This window comes from Varanus komodoensis, unplaced genomic scaffold (assembly GCF_004798865.1).
Source record: "Varanus komodoensis strain SLA01 unplaced genomic scaffold, ASM479886v1 scaffold2, whole genome shotgun sequence".
NCBI classification, from domain to species: domain Eukaryota; kingdom Metazoa; phylum Chordata; class Lepidosauria; order Squamata; family Varanidae; genus Varanus; species Varanus komodoensis.
Window position 1 is genome coordinate 65779545 of NW_025335568.1, and position 13368 is coordinate 65792912.

Sequence of the window (13368 nt, forward strand, 5' to 3'; positions counted from 1 at the left end):
ATTTGACTTGCTGCCTCCTGAAGGTTCCCCCCTCTTGCCTGGCTCCCTGCATCCCATGCCACCCACAGAGACCCCCATGCCTGCCCCCCTTAGATGTCCAGTTGGGGCTTCTGGGAATTCACATGTTAATGATAGTTCCCTTTTCCCAGCGACAGTAAGTTGATTCTCAGTTCCATACCCAAGTTGTCTACATCTTTCTGTTACACTGAGTGGGGTTGCCAGTGGATTATGTGGCAGCACAAACCCAGTTTTGCTCCACTAGTAAACAGCCTGTAGAAGACTTGAAAGCTGCTTGAACACTCATTACTGCTAACTTGAGCAGCTAGATGACAACTCTCATTTTTCATGTCTCTGAACGTTAATCCTATATTGATTGCATTTCCTTTGTTTTCTTTGGGTTCTTCTGTTGTGTCAGCTATGCCAACGTCAACATCCACAACTTCACCACCAGCTGGAGGGACGGCATGGCTTTCAACGCACTAATCCATAAACACAGGTGGGCACTTGTCAAAATATGACCAGCGGATGCAGAATCACAACGCTCTCTCAGCAGTTACCCCGGATCTCCCTAATGGAACCTCTGCATTGTACCCCCTCTGGCTAGCTCTTCCATCCCCTCTCTTCTCTGATGTCTGTGGCTTAACCTCACAGCTCTCGTCCCAGCTGGAACCAGTATTAATAGCCCAATCCTATGCATGTACTCTCGGAATGAAATCCGAGTGTTCAGTGAGGATTAATTTCAGGTAAGTGTGCATAGGATTGCATTCAAAGTGCCTTTGCACAGATGTATCCTTTTATCTGAGCTCTTCCCTCTGTAAGCACTGTAAGCTTCTCAAGGCAGAGACCTGTATTGTGTCCTGTTTTTCCCTAAAGCATCGTGTAACATGGATGCCACCTCATTGATAGTAACAATGTTTAAAGCGGCATGAACCCCGTAAGAGAGAAACACGCACTTGGGTGGGACTTGCTTTGCCATTCACCAGTTTCTTCTGATGAAAAAAGCAAGTGGGTGTTGAGTTTATAGAGATGCTTGTCTCTTCAGGAGTATGAAGCACTTCTTGGCAAACAGTGGAGAACAACTTTCCACCTAACCCTCATTCTTTGAAAGCTGACCATTTTCAAGATGCCGTAGTTGTTTTAGGTTTTTGCTTTGGCCTCCTATATTTTTTTATTTTATTTCATTTCTGTACCACTCAGTAAAGTTCTGTAGAAGGTTCATAAAAATGGCAGATCACAAGTCACTGATAGTGAAGATGATGGTGATTGTTGTTTCTGTTGACTGGAACTAGAAGCCTGCAGCAAAATATTAGGCTGAAAAATTCCAGCATACAGAACCCTTTCCCTTTAGCTCATGTGGGAGTCATTCGATCTAGAATAATCTCTAGTTGAGCTACCTCCGTAGTTGTGTCTCCCCACAACCCAACCCATGGTCCGTCTCTCACCTGTACTCTTCCCTTGCCTGCTCGCATCTCCTCGCTTGCCTGCTCTTCTGTCCTCTGCCTCTGTATTCTTCCACCCTGCTCCTGGAATTATGCTTTCCCTGGTGCCTTTCCTCAGTGTGAGCCTTTACTATCACAAAATCAGTACAATACAGACAAACCTGCCTCTGCCTGAGAAGCTGCAAGGAACGCATGATAACCATGTGTCTTGTTAGGGTACAATCCCATGAGTGCTGTCTGGGGAATGTTGGAAGTTGTGGACATTTTCTGCGCCTAGGTTTGGCACTCATTCACCTCTCAGCTTTTCTAGTGCTGTTGCTAATATTCCTAACCTCTTTTTAATTCATGTACCATAGAGGAAAGGGCTTATGTACCAAAGACCCCAAGTGAATTGCTTTTCTTTTTACTCCATTCTTTGCTCAGGCCCGATCTTATTGATTTTGATAAACTGAAGAAATCAAATGCACACTACAATCTGCAGAATGCTTTTAACTTGGCAGAACAACACCTCGGCCTTACTAAACTGCTGGATCCAGAGGGTAAGGATGGCCAGCATGGATGCTGATACCTTCGTATCCTTGAGCAACAGAAGAGCCGGTGCCTCAATCACATCCAGCCAGTTCCTCTGTTCTCATTGTCTCCCCACACCTGTATGCCTGCGGGATGTGAAGGAGTGGCGGAGAATCAGGAAAGGCACTCCCATCCCACAGCAACTGAGGCAGTCAGTCAGTCAGGGACAGAGTAAGCCATTCCATAGGTGCAAGCCCTGCGTTAGCTAAATCATCTCATCGCAGTAGAATCCCTGTTGTTCATCCTTTTGCCACAGTGCAAGGACAGCCTGTTAACCCCAAACGTGTGTCTTTCGGAGTAATCTGTGCCATCCATTGTGAGCACATTTCAGGCTGCTGCTTGCATTTTCATTTGGGAAGTAAATTTGGATTTTGTTTGAAATTATCAACGCCAGAGGTTTGATGGAAGTTAGAAGTAGGATCCTCTGCACAGCTCTGGTTCATCCCCTGGCCGTTGGTGATGCCTGTAAGAACTTACTTAAGGTCGTGACATCACGGCGGTCGGTGTTTGCCCGTCTTTTATTAGCGTGACTGAGTGTTATGGGGTGGGACAGGAAAACCCTCTTGGGAGCCAGTATTGTGAAACGGTTAAGGGGTTGGGTTGGAACTGGCAAAACCAAGGTTCAAGTCCCCAGTCCACTTGAGGCTCCCTGGGTCAGTCATACTCTGCCAGTCTGTTGGGAGTGAGAAAGGGGGCTGCTTTCGGCACACGTTCGTCTGGACTGCTGGCTGGGCTGAAGGAGAAGGAGTCTGGAATGTGGGCCAAGCTGAGACTTAGTGTCAGAGAAGCTGAGACAATTACCTCAAAGACAGACTCCCCAGGTGGACAGGCGGTCCCTGGGAACAGCCAAGATGCACTGCTGGTGGGAGGGGATTTGGAGCAGGGGAGTTACTCAGACGCAGACAAGGCAACCCTGGCTCTTGACCCCATGATGCATCATTACCAGAGGAGGCAGCCCAGTTAGAGGATTGGCGTGCAGGGAGGGGGCATCCTCAGTTTCAGGAGGCCCCTCCCAAAGCGATGGGGCCCAGGCATGCTCATAAGGAGAGTTCCCGGAGGTGAATACTAGATTGGGTTCAACAAACCACTCTGTGCATGCTCAGAGATTCATCTTGGGTGTTTGTGCTTTTTGGTCAGGAAAGAACGCTTTGTGAAGAAAAGTTCTGTGGCTTTGAATGTGCAAAGCAGGAACCTCAGCTCCTGATGCAATCTAGCCTACCAGCAGGGTTGTTTTGAAGTTAAAGTGTGCATGGAGAAGCATTGGAGCAAACTTGGGCTATCAGGAGAGGTGCTAGGTATCGAGAAGAGAGAGTTCATATCCACAGAGGGGATAAAATACACAAATTTGCATGTGCTAATTTAGATATGCTGCAAAGTCTTTAAAGGCTGCATCCTAAGGGCACCCCTATTTGTAGAAAGGAATGTGTGCACAGAGGGGAAAAGGACAGGCAGAAAGATTTCAAGGCAAAGGAGTTGAAACACATGTGGACAAAAGGCAGCTAATCCAAGGGATCAGATGCCACAGAAATCAGGGCCCCGAATCGAATCTTTATTTCAGCAAGTGCCCCAGATAGCAGGGTGGTGGGCTCTAGCCCTAAGGGGCTACTCTGTAACACAGGGGCATTCCAGCTCTGTTCTAACATAGCCTTTGTTTTGTTTTCAGATATCAGTGTTGACCATCCTGATGAAAAGTCCATTATCACCTATGTGGTGACCTATTATCACTACTTTTCAAAGATGAAAGCCTTAGCTGTTGAAGGAAAGCGTATCGGAAAGGTTTGCAAGCTGTGGCTTTATACCCCTGTGCAGCTCCTTGAAATCTCCTTTTCTGCTGATTTCTTAATCCTATCATATGCAAATCTTTTAATGCCACTTTAATAATCCTTTTGGCTTTTTACTTTGAATTCTTTAGGTCATATTGGTTCTGTTTTAAATATATTTAATCCAGTTGATTATTTATTAATTTATTTGGTATGTTAATGGTTTGTACATTAACATTGCAGCTTTCCATTTGTACCTTCTTGAAGGACTTTGTTTCTTCTTTTGAGCCCACAAAAGTTTGACATTAAATAGGCATAAAGTTTTTGAATATAGAAAGTAGTAATGTAGTTCATGATCTTAATTTCGGATCATGTTCTTGTTTTTAAATTATAAGGTCTCATGGACCGGGTGATGACAACTCAAAAGTGTAATCGAAAATGCATTAAAAATAACAAAAGCAAAAATATATGAACAAATATACAAAGAAACATACAGAAAATATGCAAAATGTATAAAAGCAAGCATGCATTAAAAATTACCCGGCATTTACCCTGTGTTCACAAAAGATTTGCTTTATTTTAGTAACTTACTTGACACCTTTCCCCTTCTGGATGATAGAAATATGAATGACATACCAATGTACACAGTTACGCTAAGGATGAGTGGCCTCAGAACAGTGTAATTCTCATACTTAGCCCTGGTTTGCACAGGTGTGTATGAATGAGACCGGAAGCCTCTAAGTGACTGTAGCAGCTAGCAGTCCAAACAGCTGGCACAGTCACCAACAGAGAGCCTCCTTCCAACCCTTCCTGAGCACTGCCCCAATTAAACATTTTTAATTTAATGTTTATATTTATTGTAATTTATATTATAATTACTTTTAATTTATTGTTGTAAGCCGCCCCGAGGCTTCGGCGAATGGGGCGGCATAAAAATGTTTTAATTAATTAATTAATTAATTAATGCTTGCCCTCCAACTATCACCTGGATTTTTCTTGGACCCAGAGCAACAGGCAGCAACAGCTGCTTTTCTGCTCAGAGTCAAAGAAGAACCTGGGCACCGCCAGAGGGAAAGCTGCTAAACAGATGGGCAGTGATAGAACGGAGAGAGGGGGCAACTGGAAGGGAGCTCTTTTCAGGAGGCTGTCGCCCGGCATCTTCTTGCCATCTTGCATGTGTTCTGTGTGGGCACAGATTAAAACTACTGCGCAAAAACTATCAGCCATAGCCACTAAATGCCCAGTTTTAAACAGTGAGATTTCACGGGACAGTGGAATTGTTTTTTCCTCTCTTTTTTAGATTTGGAAAGGTACACAAATTCCTTTCCTTCTCTACTCAAAGGTTCATTCCTTTGTTTAACTGCCCGCTGTATTTTTGTAAATCTGCTGTTGTGATGTGGCTGAGACAGGGTTACCCGCTTGAGCCCGAAGACCATGCTCCTCCAACATGCCCTTCCACTCCGCTGTTTCATCCTTGCACGTTCACTGATGTTAGTGGTGTGCTTTGCCGGCATCTTGCCCCACATGACTCTTACTGCAGGCTGCCCGGCCTTCGTTCTCAGCTGTTTCTCGTTACCCACTTGTTACAGGTGCTTGACAATGCAATCGAGACAGAGAAGATGATAGAGAAATACGAGTCGTTGGCTTCTGACCTTCTTGAGTGGATTGAGCAAACCATCATCATCTTGAACAACCGCAAATTTGCCAACTCGTTAATTGGTGTGCAGCAACAGCTACAGGCCTTCAACACCTACCGCACAGTGGAGAAACCACCCAAGTAGGATTTACCCGCCATCTTCTTTGTTGGCAGAGATCCCAGCTTATGAAGGGAGCTGGGAAACCTCTAGGCAGTTTATCTCTCCCAGTCATGGGCAGTTAAGAATCTCGTTGGCAGATCTTTCTTGACGTTTGCCGCACAGCTTGGAGCTTGCTGCATGCCATGTGTTTGTCTGTTTGTCTTCCTGAATTCTGTGGTCTCTCACCACTAAATTGGTGTCACCACAAACAACACCACAGGGTTGTAGTGCCTGGAGCATTATGCAGCTTGGTGGTGGTTGCCTCTGTTGTTGATGTGTGAGCAGGCCATAAATGTGCACGTGAGAAAACGAGTCTCGGTGGTAGGAAGTAGCAAGGAAGTATCAACTGCAGCCCATACAAATGGTTCTTAGTTCACGGTCCAAAATAGCCCGTGCAGTATCTTCATTTGGACAAAGACAACTTGTGTTCATACGCAGCAACTACAAATCCTGACTATTATTACCATTAGGTTGTATGTTTTGATTTGCACAGAAAGGTTCCTTTCGCCTGAAGGAACGCATTGTGCGTCTCTTCCTGCTCTGTGCACCCTGCCGGTCCAAATCACATGTTATAATCTGGACTGTTTTGAAGTCTGTTTCTTTGAGCCCAGCCCAGCAACCTTTCTTTCATACACAAAGGCTACTCTCAGATTTCATTTGCTTAGATTTTTATCCTTCTCTGTTTCCAGGAGCATGGCTAATCACATGCCAGTTCCCCAGGTGCTGTAGTTCCTGTAGTGGATGTGCATCTCGTTGAGTATCACAAAATGATTCTTCCAGCAGCCAAAGATGAACCTTGTGATGCTTGAAGGATTTGTAATGTTAGTAAGAGAAGGAGGACCAGTAGAGCATCCTCCCACATCCTAGTGTCTTGTAGATGCATTGGACCACTCCTCCCATAATTTCCAGCCCATGGCAATTCCGTCTGGGAATTAGGGTGTTGCAGCCCCACACATTCTCAAGACGCCATGTTCTCAAGAAGACATGGGAGACATTTTCTCTCATACCTGAATACTTCTTACAGAACATCAAACCACGTGTGATTTGCTGCTCCTTGATTCATTCCACTCTTCCCCCTAATACAGCTGTAAGATCTTATTGTACCAAGCCTGTGTTTTTATGAAATGCTTTTCAGTGATGGCCATGGACGTCATTTGATAACAATAGTGTCTATTTATGGCAGGTGGCCCCATCCATTGGTTCCAGTGCCAGAATAGCTGTCCCAGTGTTTTAAGAGTAGCTGCCCCCTTCTCTGCACTGTCAGCAAATGCTCAGTGCATGGATATGAACTGTGCTTATGCAGGATTTCCTGCCATTGACGGGGAGGAAGTAGCCCTTTCTTGCAGAAGAACACCACAAACACATCAAAGGGCTTTGCAGCTTTGTAGCCAAGCGGAGATTCTGCAGAGCCGTTTTCAAACGGTGTCATACAGAGCAGTAACTGGAAGCTTTTAAGAACCAGTCTTGATGTGCTGCTTTGAAATTCACAGGGCATGTAGCAATGAGAAACATAGTATTTGCCTCTTGCAAGGCCTCAGAATCCCTGATCCTGCCTACCTTGGGCTGGGGTGGGGTAGAAGCGGTTGCCATGGACTGCAGCAATCATGTGATAAAGCTCATGCCAGATTTGCCAGTCAGCAAACAAAGAGAAAGCAGACAGGGAAAGAAAAGATAAAAAGAAACCTGCTTGTTTCTGGGAGCTAAATGCAAACAGTTAGCTGACCCTGTCCAGACTGTGGCATTAGAACCAGACATTTCTAGCTGAGCATGTGTGGTTTGTACACGGCAGTCAAAAAAAGACACAGGTGGTGATGCTTTCTATTAAAAAAAACCCCCTGTCAAATGTGTAAACCATGCAGATTTCTGAACAACATCCTGTTGCTTCTTTGGAGAGAGAATGCATGCTTCTGAATTTTCCCTGCACCCCCATCTCTTTTCAGATTCACAGAAAAAGGAAATTTAGAAGTGCTGCTCTTCACCATCCAAAGCAAAATGAGGGCCAACAATCAGAAAGTGTACATGCCCAGGGAAGGGAAACTCATCTCAGATATCAACAAGGTAAATACACACACCGCTGTGTTGTTTGTCCCAGTCTGAGCAGCTCAGCTGTGCACCATCATCAAGTTCAGGCTGTTGGAGGTTTGGAAAGTTATAACAAGATCAGTGACGGAATTCACAGGAAGCAGTGAAGTGAAGAACCCAGTCCAAAGGAGCCTTCTCCAACCTGTTGCTGCCCAGATGTCTTGGGACTACAGTTCTCAGTGTGCCCCAGCCATTCATGGCTAGGTGGGACGTGTTGGGAGTTGAGGACCTGCACTTTTGGAGGGCTCAGGTTGGGGAAGGATGTGGTACAGCATTCCCAAGCCAAGATAAGCTCAGTGCCCAAAGGGTCTCACTGTGCCAAAATGGGAGCAGATGCACTGGTGGGCAATGGAAGGCCAAGATAGAGGAACCCCCGGCCCATGGGCCAAATGGAGACCATCCCCAAGCCTCTCAGTCTAAACCTCTGGGCTGTCCTCAGGCCACATCCTCACTGGCTCTGCTCCAGCTTATGGATATTATGTTCTCCATCCTGCTTTGATCAAGCAGCTGTGCTGGTCATGGAAGGACCTTTGCATACGTTTGGGAAAGAGAATGCCTGGTCACAACCCCATCCCCCCCCCCAACTCATTGCAGTCTGAGTAGAGGGGTGAGTTACACCCGTTCCTTTACCACATTCTGGCTGTGCGCACTGGTGGAATGCGGAACTGCCCACAGGTTTGGACCAGGTTTAATATAGACAGCAACAAGAAATTGATTACCACGCCCTAGGAAAGGATATTGCTGGGCTGGGCCAGTCAAGAGGTGAAGAGGTGAGAACAAATCAACACTGAGCTGCAGTGCAGGTTTACAGAACTGCCTCTTGTTGAAGTGAGTGAAAGTCAGCCCCGTTGCCATTGCTGCCTGGCTTGCCTCCAAGGCCCAGGTCCTGCCCGGTCTTGAGATTTTAGGGAGAGGGGCTTTTCTTGGTCCTCCTGCTGTCAGAATCACGTTTGATTTTTGAACAGGTGGTTTTCAGGCAGAATTTGCAAATGGACAACGATGCAGATACCTGGGCTACCTTTGCTGAAATCCATGCATGATTCTCCTAATAATAGTCATTTATTTTGCTTTACATAAAGTATATTTGAGTACCCACATTTCATGTATGAAACAAATAGGTTTTTATGTGTGCTGGTTTGCAGCTGAACGGGTGTTTAACTGGTTGGGTGCGCTTTCTTTTGATGTTGTATTTAATTTTTTTGTGTTGGGCTCTGCTTTAATTAAGATTTTGTTTTAATTTAGTTTTTATTGTTAGCCACTTTGAGTGGCATTCTTTGGAAGAACGGCAGGATATAAATTAAATAGAAAAAATAAGGAAATTAGGAGGTGGAATTAATGCCCTCAGTGTCTATTCAGCAGGTAACTATTCCTGCACTGTTGCAAAGCCTGCAACTCAGATGAAGAGCTGGCCTGGAACCAGCTTATCTTGGAAGGTCTGGCAAGTGTAGATTCTAGTGTATGTTTACAATTAGATCCCCTGAAGTAACATTTCAGATCTGTTTGTAACCTTGATCTCCAGTGGAAACAGAACTGCTCAAGCGGTAGAGCTGGGCTTGTTGATTCTCCAAATCGAGCGTGTGCATGTACACAGATGAGTGCATGTGTTGTCTGGTCATATGTGTGTGTGTAAATTGTGTTTGCAACATACACGATGGTGTATTTTAAGGGTTTGAATCTCTGTAGACCATCTAGTGAATTTAGACTAATGGAGCGATATTGATGTGAAAGGAACCAACACAAATTGTCCTTCTGGGTGAGTTCTCTTGGAATGAATGGGCAGAATCCAGTGGAGCACTTACATTCCCACGGATTCTCCTACCTCTCATCAGTTCTGTGGGCCCCAGTTGCACTTGCACAATGGTGATTTCACACTTCCAGGGCAGCCTAAAATAAACAGAAATGTTTGTCTGAGGGAGAAGGCAGGCTCTGGCTTTCACACAAGGGAACTGCCAGACTGCCTCCTTCCAGAAACAAGTATTTGACTTCATTTGGGGCTTTCCTTTGGAAGCACAAAATTTCCCATGGTGGCAAGTAGGGGGTCCTGTTTGCATGACAGATAAGGTGGGGGGAGCTGTTTGTGGAAAGGAAATGTACCCCCAAATTACCCATGTGGGATGGATGAAGGGGTGGAGGGAAGTTTGTGAAAAATCTCACTGAAGTGCAACCAGGATACTGCGAGAAGCCAACAAGCTACTTAACTAGTTCAACCAGATGAAAAGCGACTGGTTCGACAAGCTCTCTTGGCAATAAAAAGAGTGTTTTAAAACACGATAAGCCTTCCTAATTTGCTTTTCATCATGGCTGGAATTCCCAGGGCAGCTGTTGCTTGTATCCCCCAATTAGAGCAATAAACTCCAGGACTCTCGTATCTCTGGGCTAAACTCTTTTGCCTATAAGATCTTACAGATCCTTAGACTGCAGGCAATACAACATCTGCCAAGATTTAGAAGACGCCCAAACAGCCTCTGGCTAATCACAGATTGGTTTGTTCCTTGTGAGGAAGGCCTGATAAATGGACTGAGGCACACAAGGTGTTATTTATGACCTCACCTCAAAGTAATCAATGGCCCAAATGTTTCAGAAGAGGTTTAGCTTGGTAAGGGTGCTGGCAGTCTGTGACCATGTGGGTTTCTCTCCTCCCTGCTGGTAGAGATGTGATTCTGTGATGATTCTGTTTGCGTTTTATTGCCTTAACTGTACTTGTGGGTGGGAGTCACGCATTCTGCTTTGAGAATTTCTGTGCATTTCAGCACTAAGTCCAGAAAAACAACATCTTAATTAGCGATGTTAGGAAGTCCTGTCCTCCTCCTCCCACCAGTTCGCATATAACTTAGCAGTGTTGCAAATCTTTCCTTGTAGAATTAAAATCTTGAAACGTGTCATTTTAAAAATAAAGATGGTCCTTTGCAGATTGTTTTCCCGTTCAGCATTTGTTTGTGGCCATGCAAATTCCCAGGGTTCTCAACTATGAGAAGAACATGATCTAGACAACAGAATCAAGTTTTATGCCTATTTTCCAGCAGAGTAAACCACCGAAGGCAAAATTAATCTCTGAGATTCCTTGACCATCTGGAGTTGTATTCCCTAATTAACATTCCCAAATGTTTTTTTATTACTATTGTGCAATCTTGATTCAGTGCAATAGTATACTTTGTAATTTCTCAACAGTTATTTTCTTTATGTAAATGCAAATGTGTTTAATGTAATTTTTCGCTGCTTATGCAGGCCTGGGAGAGACTGGAAAAAGCTGAGCATGAAAGAGAACTGGCACTGCGTAATGAGCTCATCCGACAGGAGAAACTGGAACAACTTGCCCGTAGATTCGACCGCAAGGCAGCTATGAGGGAGACGTGGCTGAGCGAAAACCAGCGTCTGGTTTCACAGGTGAGGCTTTTAAAAATTATAATTAGGGTGACTATGGCTGCAGTCCTCTGTACCCATTTTCCTGGGAGTAAGGCCCATTCAACCCAGTGGGACTTAGTTCTGAGTAGACGTGCATAGGAGCATCATGCAGACCACTCTGCTCTGAGCTTCCAAGACCGGGTGGGCAACTTGTGGCCCTCCAGGTGTTTCAGCCTAGACTCGCATCAGTCCTGACTCCAGCAGCCAGTGGTGAGGCATTGTGGCAGTCGTAGGCCAAAGCATCTGGAGGGCCACAGGTTGCCGTCCCTTCTCTAGGGGATTGGTCCTGCCTTGCAGCAAGGCGCTGGCTGAGGTAGCATTTTGGCCCCTTGCATCCTCATGGCCTTGTGCTGTAGGTGGCTTCAAGCCAACAGGCAAGCAGTGACTAGATGGAGATGGTACTTCTAGAGGACAACACCAGCAGAGGCCTCGAATAATGTGAATCAGATGGCAACTGTCTAGAACAGGGGTCTCAAACGCGCGGCCCGCGGGCCAATTGCCGGGACGGGGGGGCACGGGCGAGGGGCCCTGCGGCCTTCAAAGCACCGGCGGCACCCGGGCCGGCCTCCGGATGAGCGGCCCACCCCCACTGCGGTGGTGGAATCCTTGATGCGGCCCAGCCTCACCCAGACTCTACTTCCAGAGGCCCCCAGGTAAGTTGAGTTTGAGACCCCTGGTCTAGAATACTTTCCATGCAGACAGAACTGCTTCCATGCTGATCTCTTATTATACTCAAGCCTCAAGGGTTCAAATTCTTACCAAATAGGGCTTCTACACTTTGGAGGCCTTTTACCCACAGCAGGTGGTGGAGAACACGTCCTAGAATAGCCGAATTTCCTCTTGCTTGGCAAGGGAAACCCCTAATATTTGCATTCCGCAATCTCTGCCCTTTGGTGCCACACCATCCAGTCTCATTCTGTCCTTGCCATGTCTTCATAAGAGGAACCGTAACTGGAAATAGGGTTCTTCAGGAAGTTGTTCAGAACACTTAGACTGATAAACAAGGTATTCTCTCTCTCTGCATTGCATTAGGATGTCAAATTCCCTTCCAATGCAATTGTATGCAAACCATTAAACCTACAGAAATGCTCTGTTGGCAGATCTGGCATGTTGATGATACGGATGAAACGGCATATTGGTTTTGTGTGCATTTTCCTGGGAGCAAAAAGAGCAAAGACTCTTGTGGCACCTTAAATGCTTCTCAGGATTGCTGTGGCTTAAGCGTTCATGGATTAGCAAATGTTGTTCTTTGCTGCTGTACAGACATGAACACAAATATAAATTACAAATATTAAATCTTGAGCAAAGTGGCCAAGAAATAGGAGGGTTCTACAGTAGGTGTGACATAGTTTTGGATTCTGGGTAAGCCCCCCAAAAATAGAACCAGATTTGCTAACATGTTCTGGCTCAGCAGTTTCATCAAGCTGCTTCCCTTTTCCTGTTTTTGCTGCAACTTTGTGCGATAGTATAAGACGGTAGTCGCTGCACCTTAGCAGGACCTGTTGCACATTTCTCTAGGTTTCAGATTAGAGGCAGGGCAAGCCGCTCATTTCAACCACCAGGCATTATACAGCAGGTCCAGGGGATCTTCCCTCCCTTAGGTGGCGATGCTTCGAGGCCCAAGCCCAAAGCATGAGCCCCTACCTCAAGCAGTAGATGTTCTCAGCATCACAGAACCACTAAGCAGGACTCCCTTGTCTTTGCAGGACAACTTTGGGTTTGACCTCCCAGCTGTGGAGGCTGCCACAAAGAAGCACGAAGCCATCGAGACAGACATTGCAGCCTACGAAGAAAGAGTCCAGGCAGTAGTCGCTGTTGCCAGGGAGCTGGAGGCAGAGAACTACCATGACATAAAGCGCATCACCGCAAGAAAAGACAATGTGATCCGCCTTTGGGAGTACCTTCTGGAGCTGCTCAGGGCACGCAGACAACGACTGGAGATGAACCTTGGTCTGCAAAAGATTTTCCAGGAAATGCTGTACATAATGGACTGGATGGATGAGATGAAGGTAAGGTGCAGAAACAGAAAATGATGGTGTTTAGGAGAGGCCTAGAAAAAGGCTTCGACTTTCTGCGGTGTAATCGTTAGGCCATGCATCAGGTTTTGTACAGTCTGAAAAATAGACATACAGCACATAAATGTGCACAAGCAAGCCTTCATCCAGGGTATCCAGATTTTATGCGCACACTAAGGTGTAGGTATATGCAATTTACATTGCTCCAATCACATTGTTTATTAATATTTTCATTTGCGCATGCACCAGGATGATAGAGAAGTAGAAGAAAAGGGGGGCAACTGAAGTCAATAGTAGTACTTAC

The 13368-nt window shown here is 45.7% G+C and overlaps 1 protein-coding gene across 5 annotated transcripts in view; it reads left to right on the top strand.

Annotated features, from left to right (window-relative positions):
• Window positions 1–13368, top strand: part of SPTBN1 (spectrin beta, non-erythrocytic 1) — a 209551-nt gene that overhangs the window by 138551 nt on the left and 57632 nt on the right. For all 5 annotated transcript variants that reach the window (XM_044429615.1, XM_044429617.1, XM_044429618.1 and 2 more), the window contains 7 exons: window positions 416–496; window positions 1863–1978; window positions 3673–3785; window positions 5359–5546; window positions 7506–7623; window positions 10873–11031; window positions 12756–13058. In XM_044429615.1, the coding sequence (XP_044285550.1) occupies window positions 416–496; window positions 1863–1978; window positions 3673–3785; window positions 5359–5546; window positions 7506–7623; window positions 10873–11031; window positions 12756–13058 (1078 nt within the window). The remainder of the gene's footprint in view (window positions 1–415; window positions 497–1862; window positions 1979–3672; window positions 3786–5358; window positions 5547–7505; window positions 7624–10872; window positions 11032–12755; window positions 13059–13368) is intronic.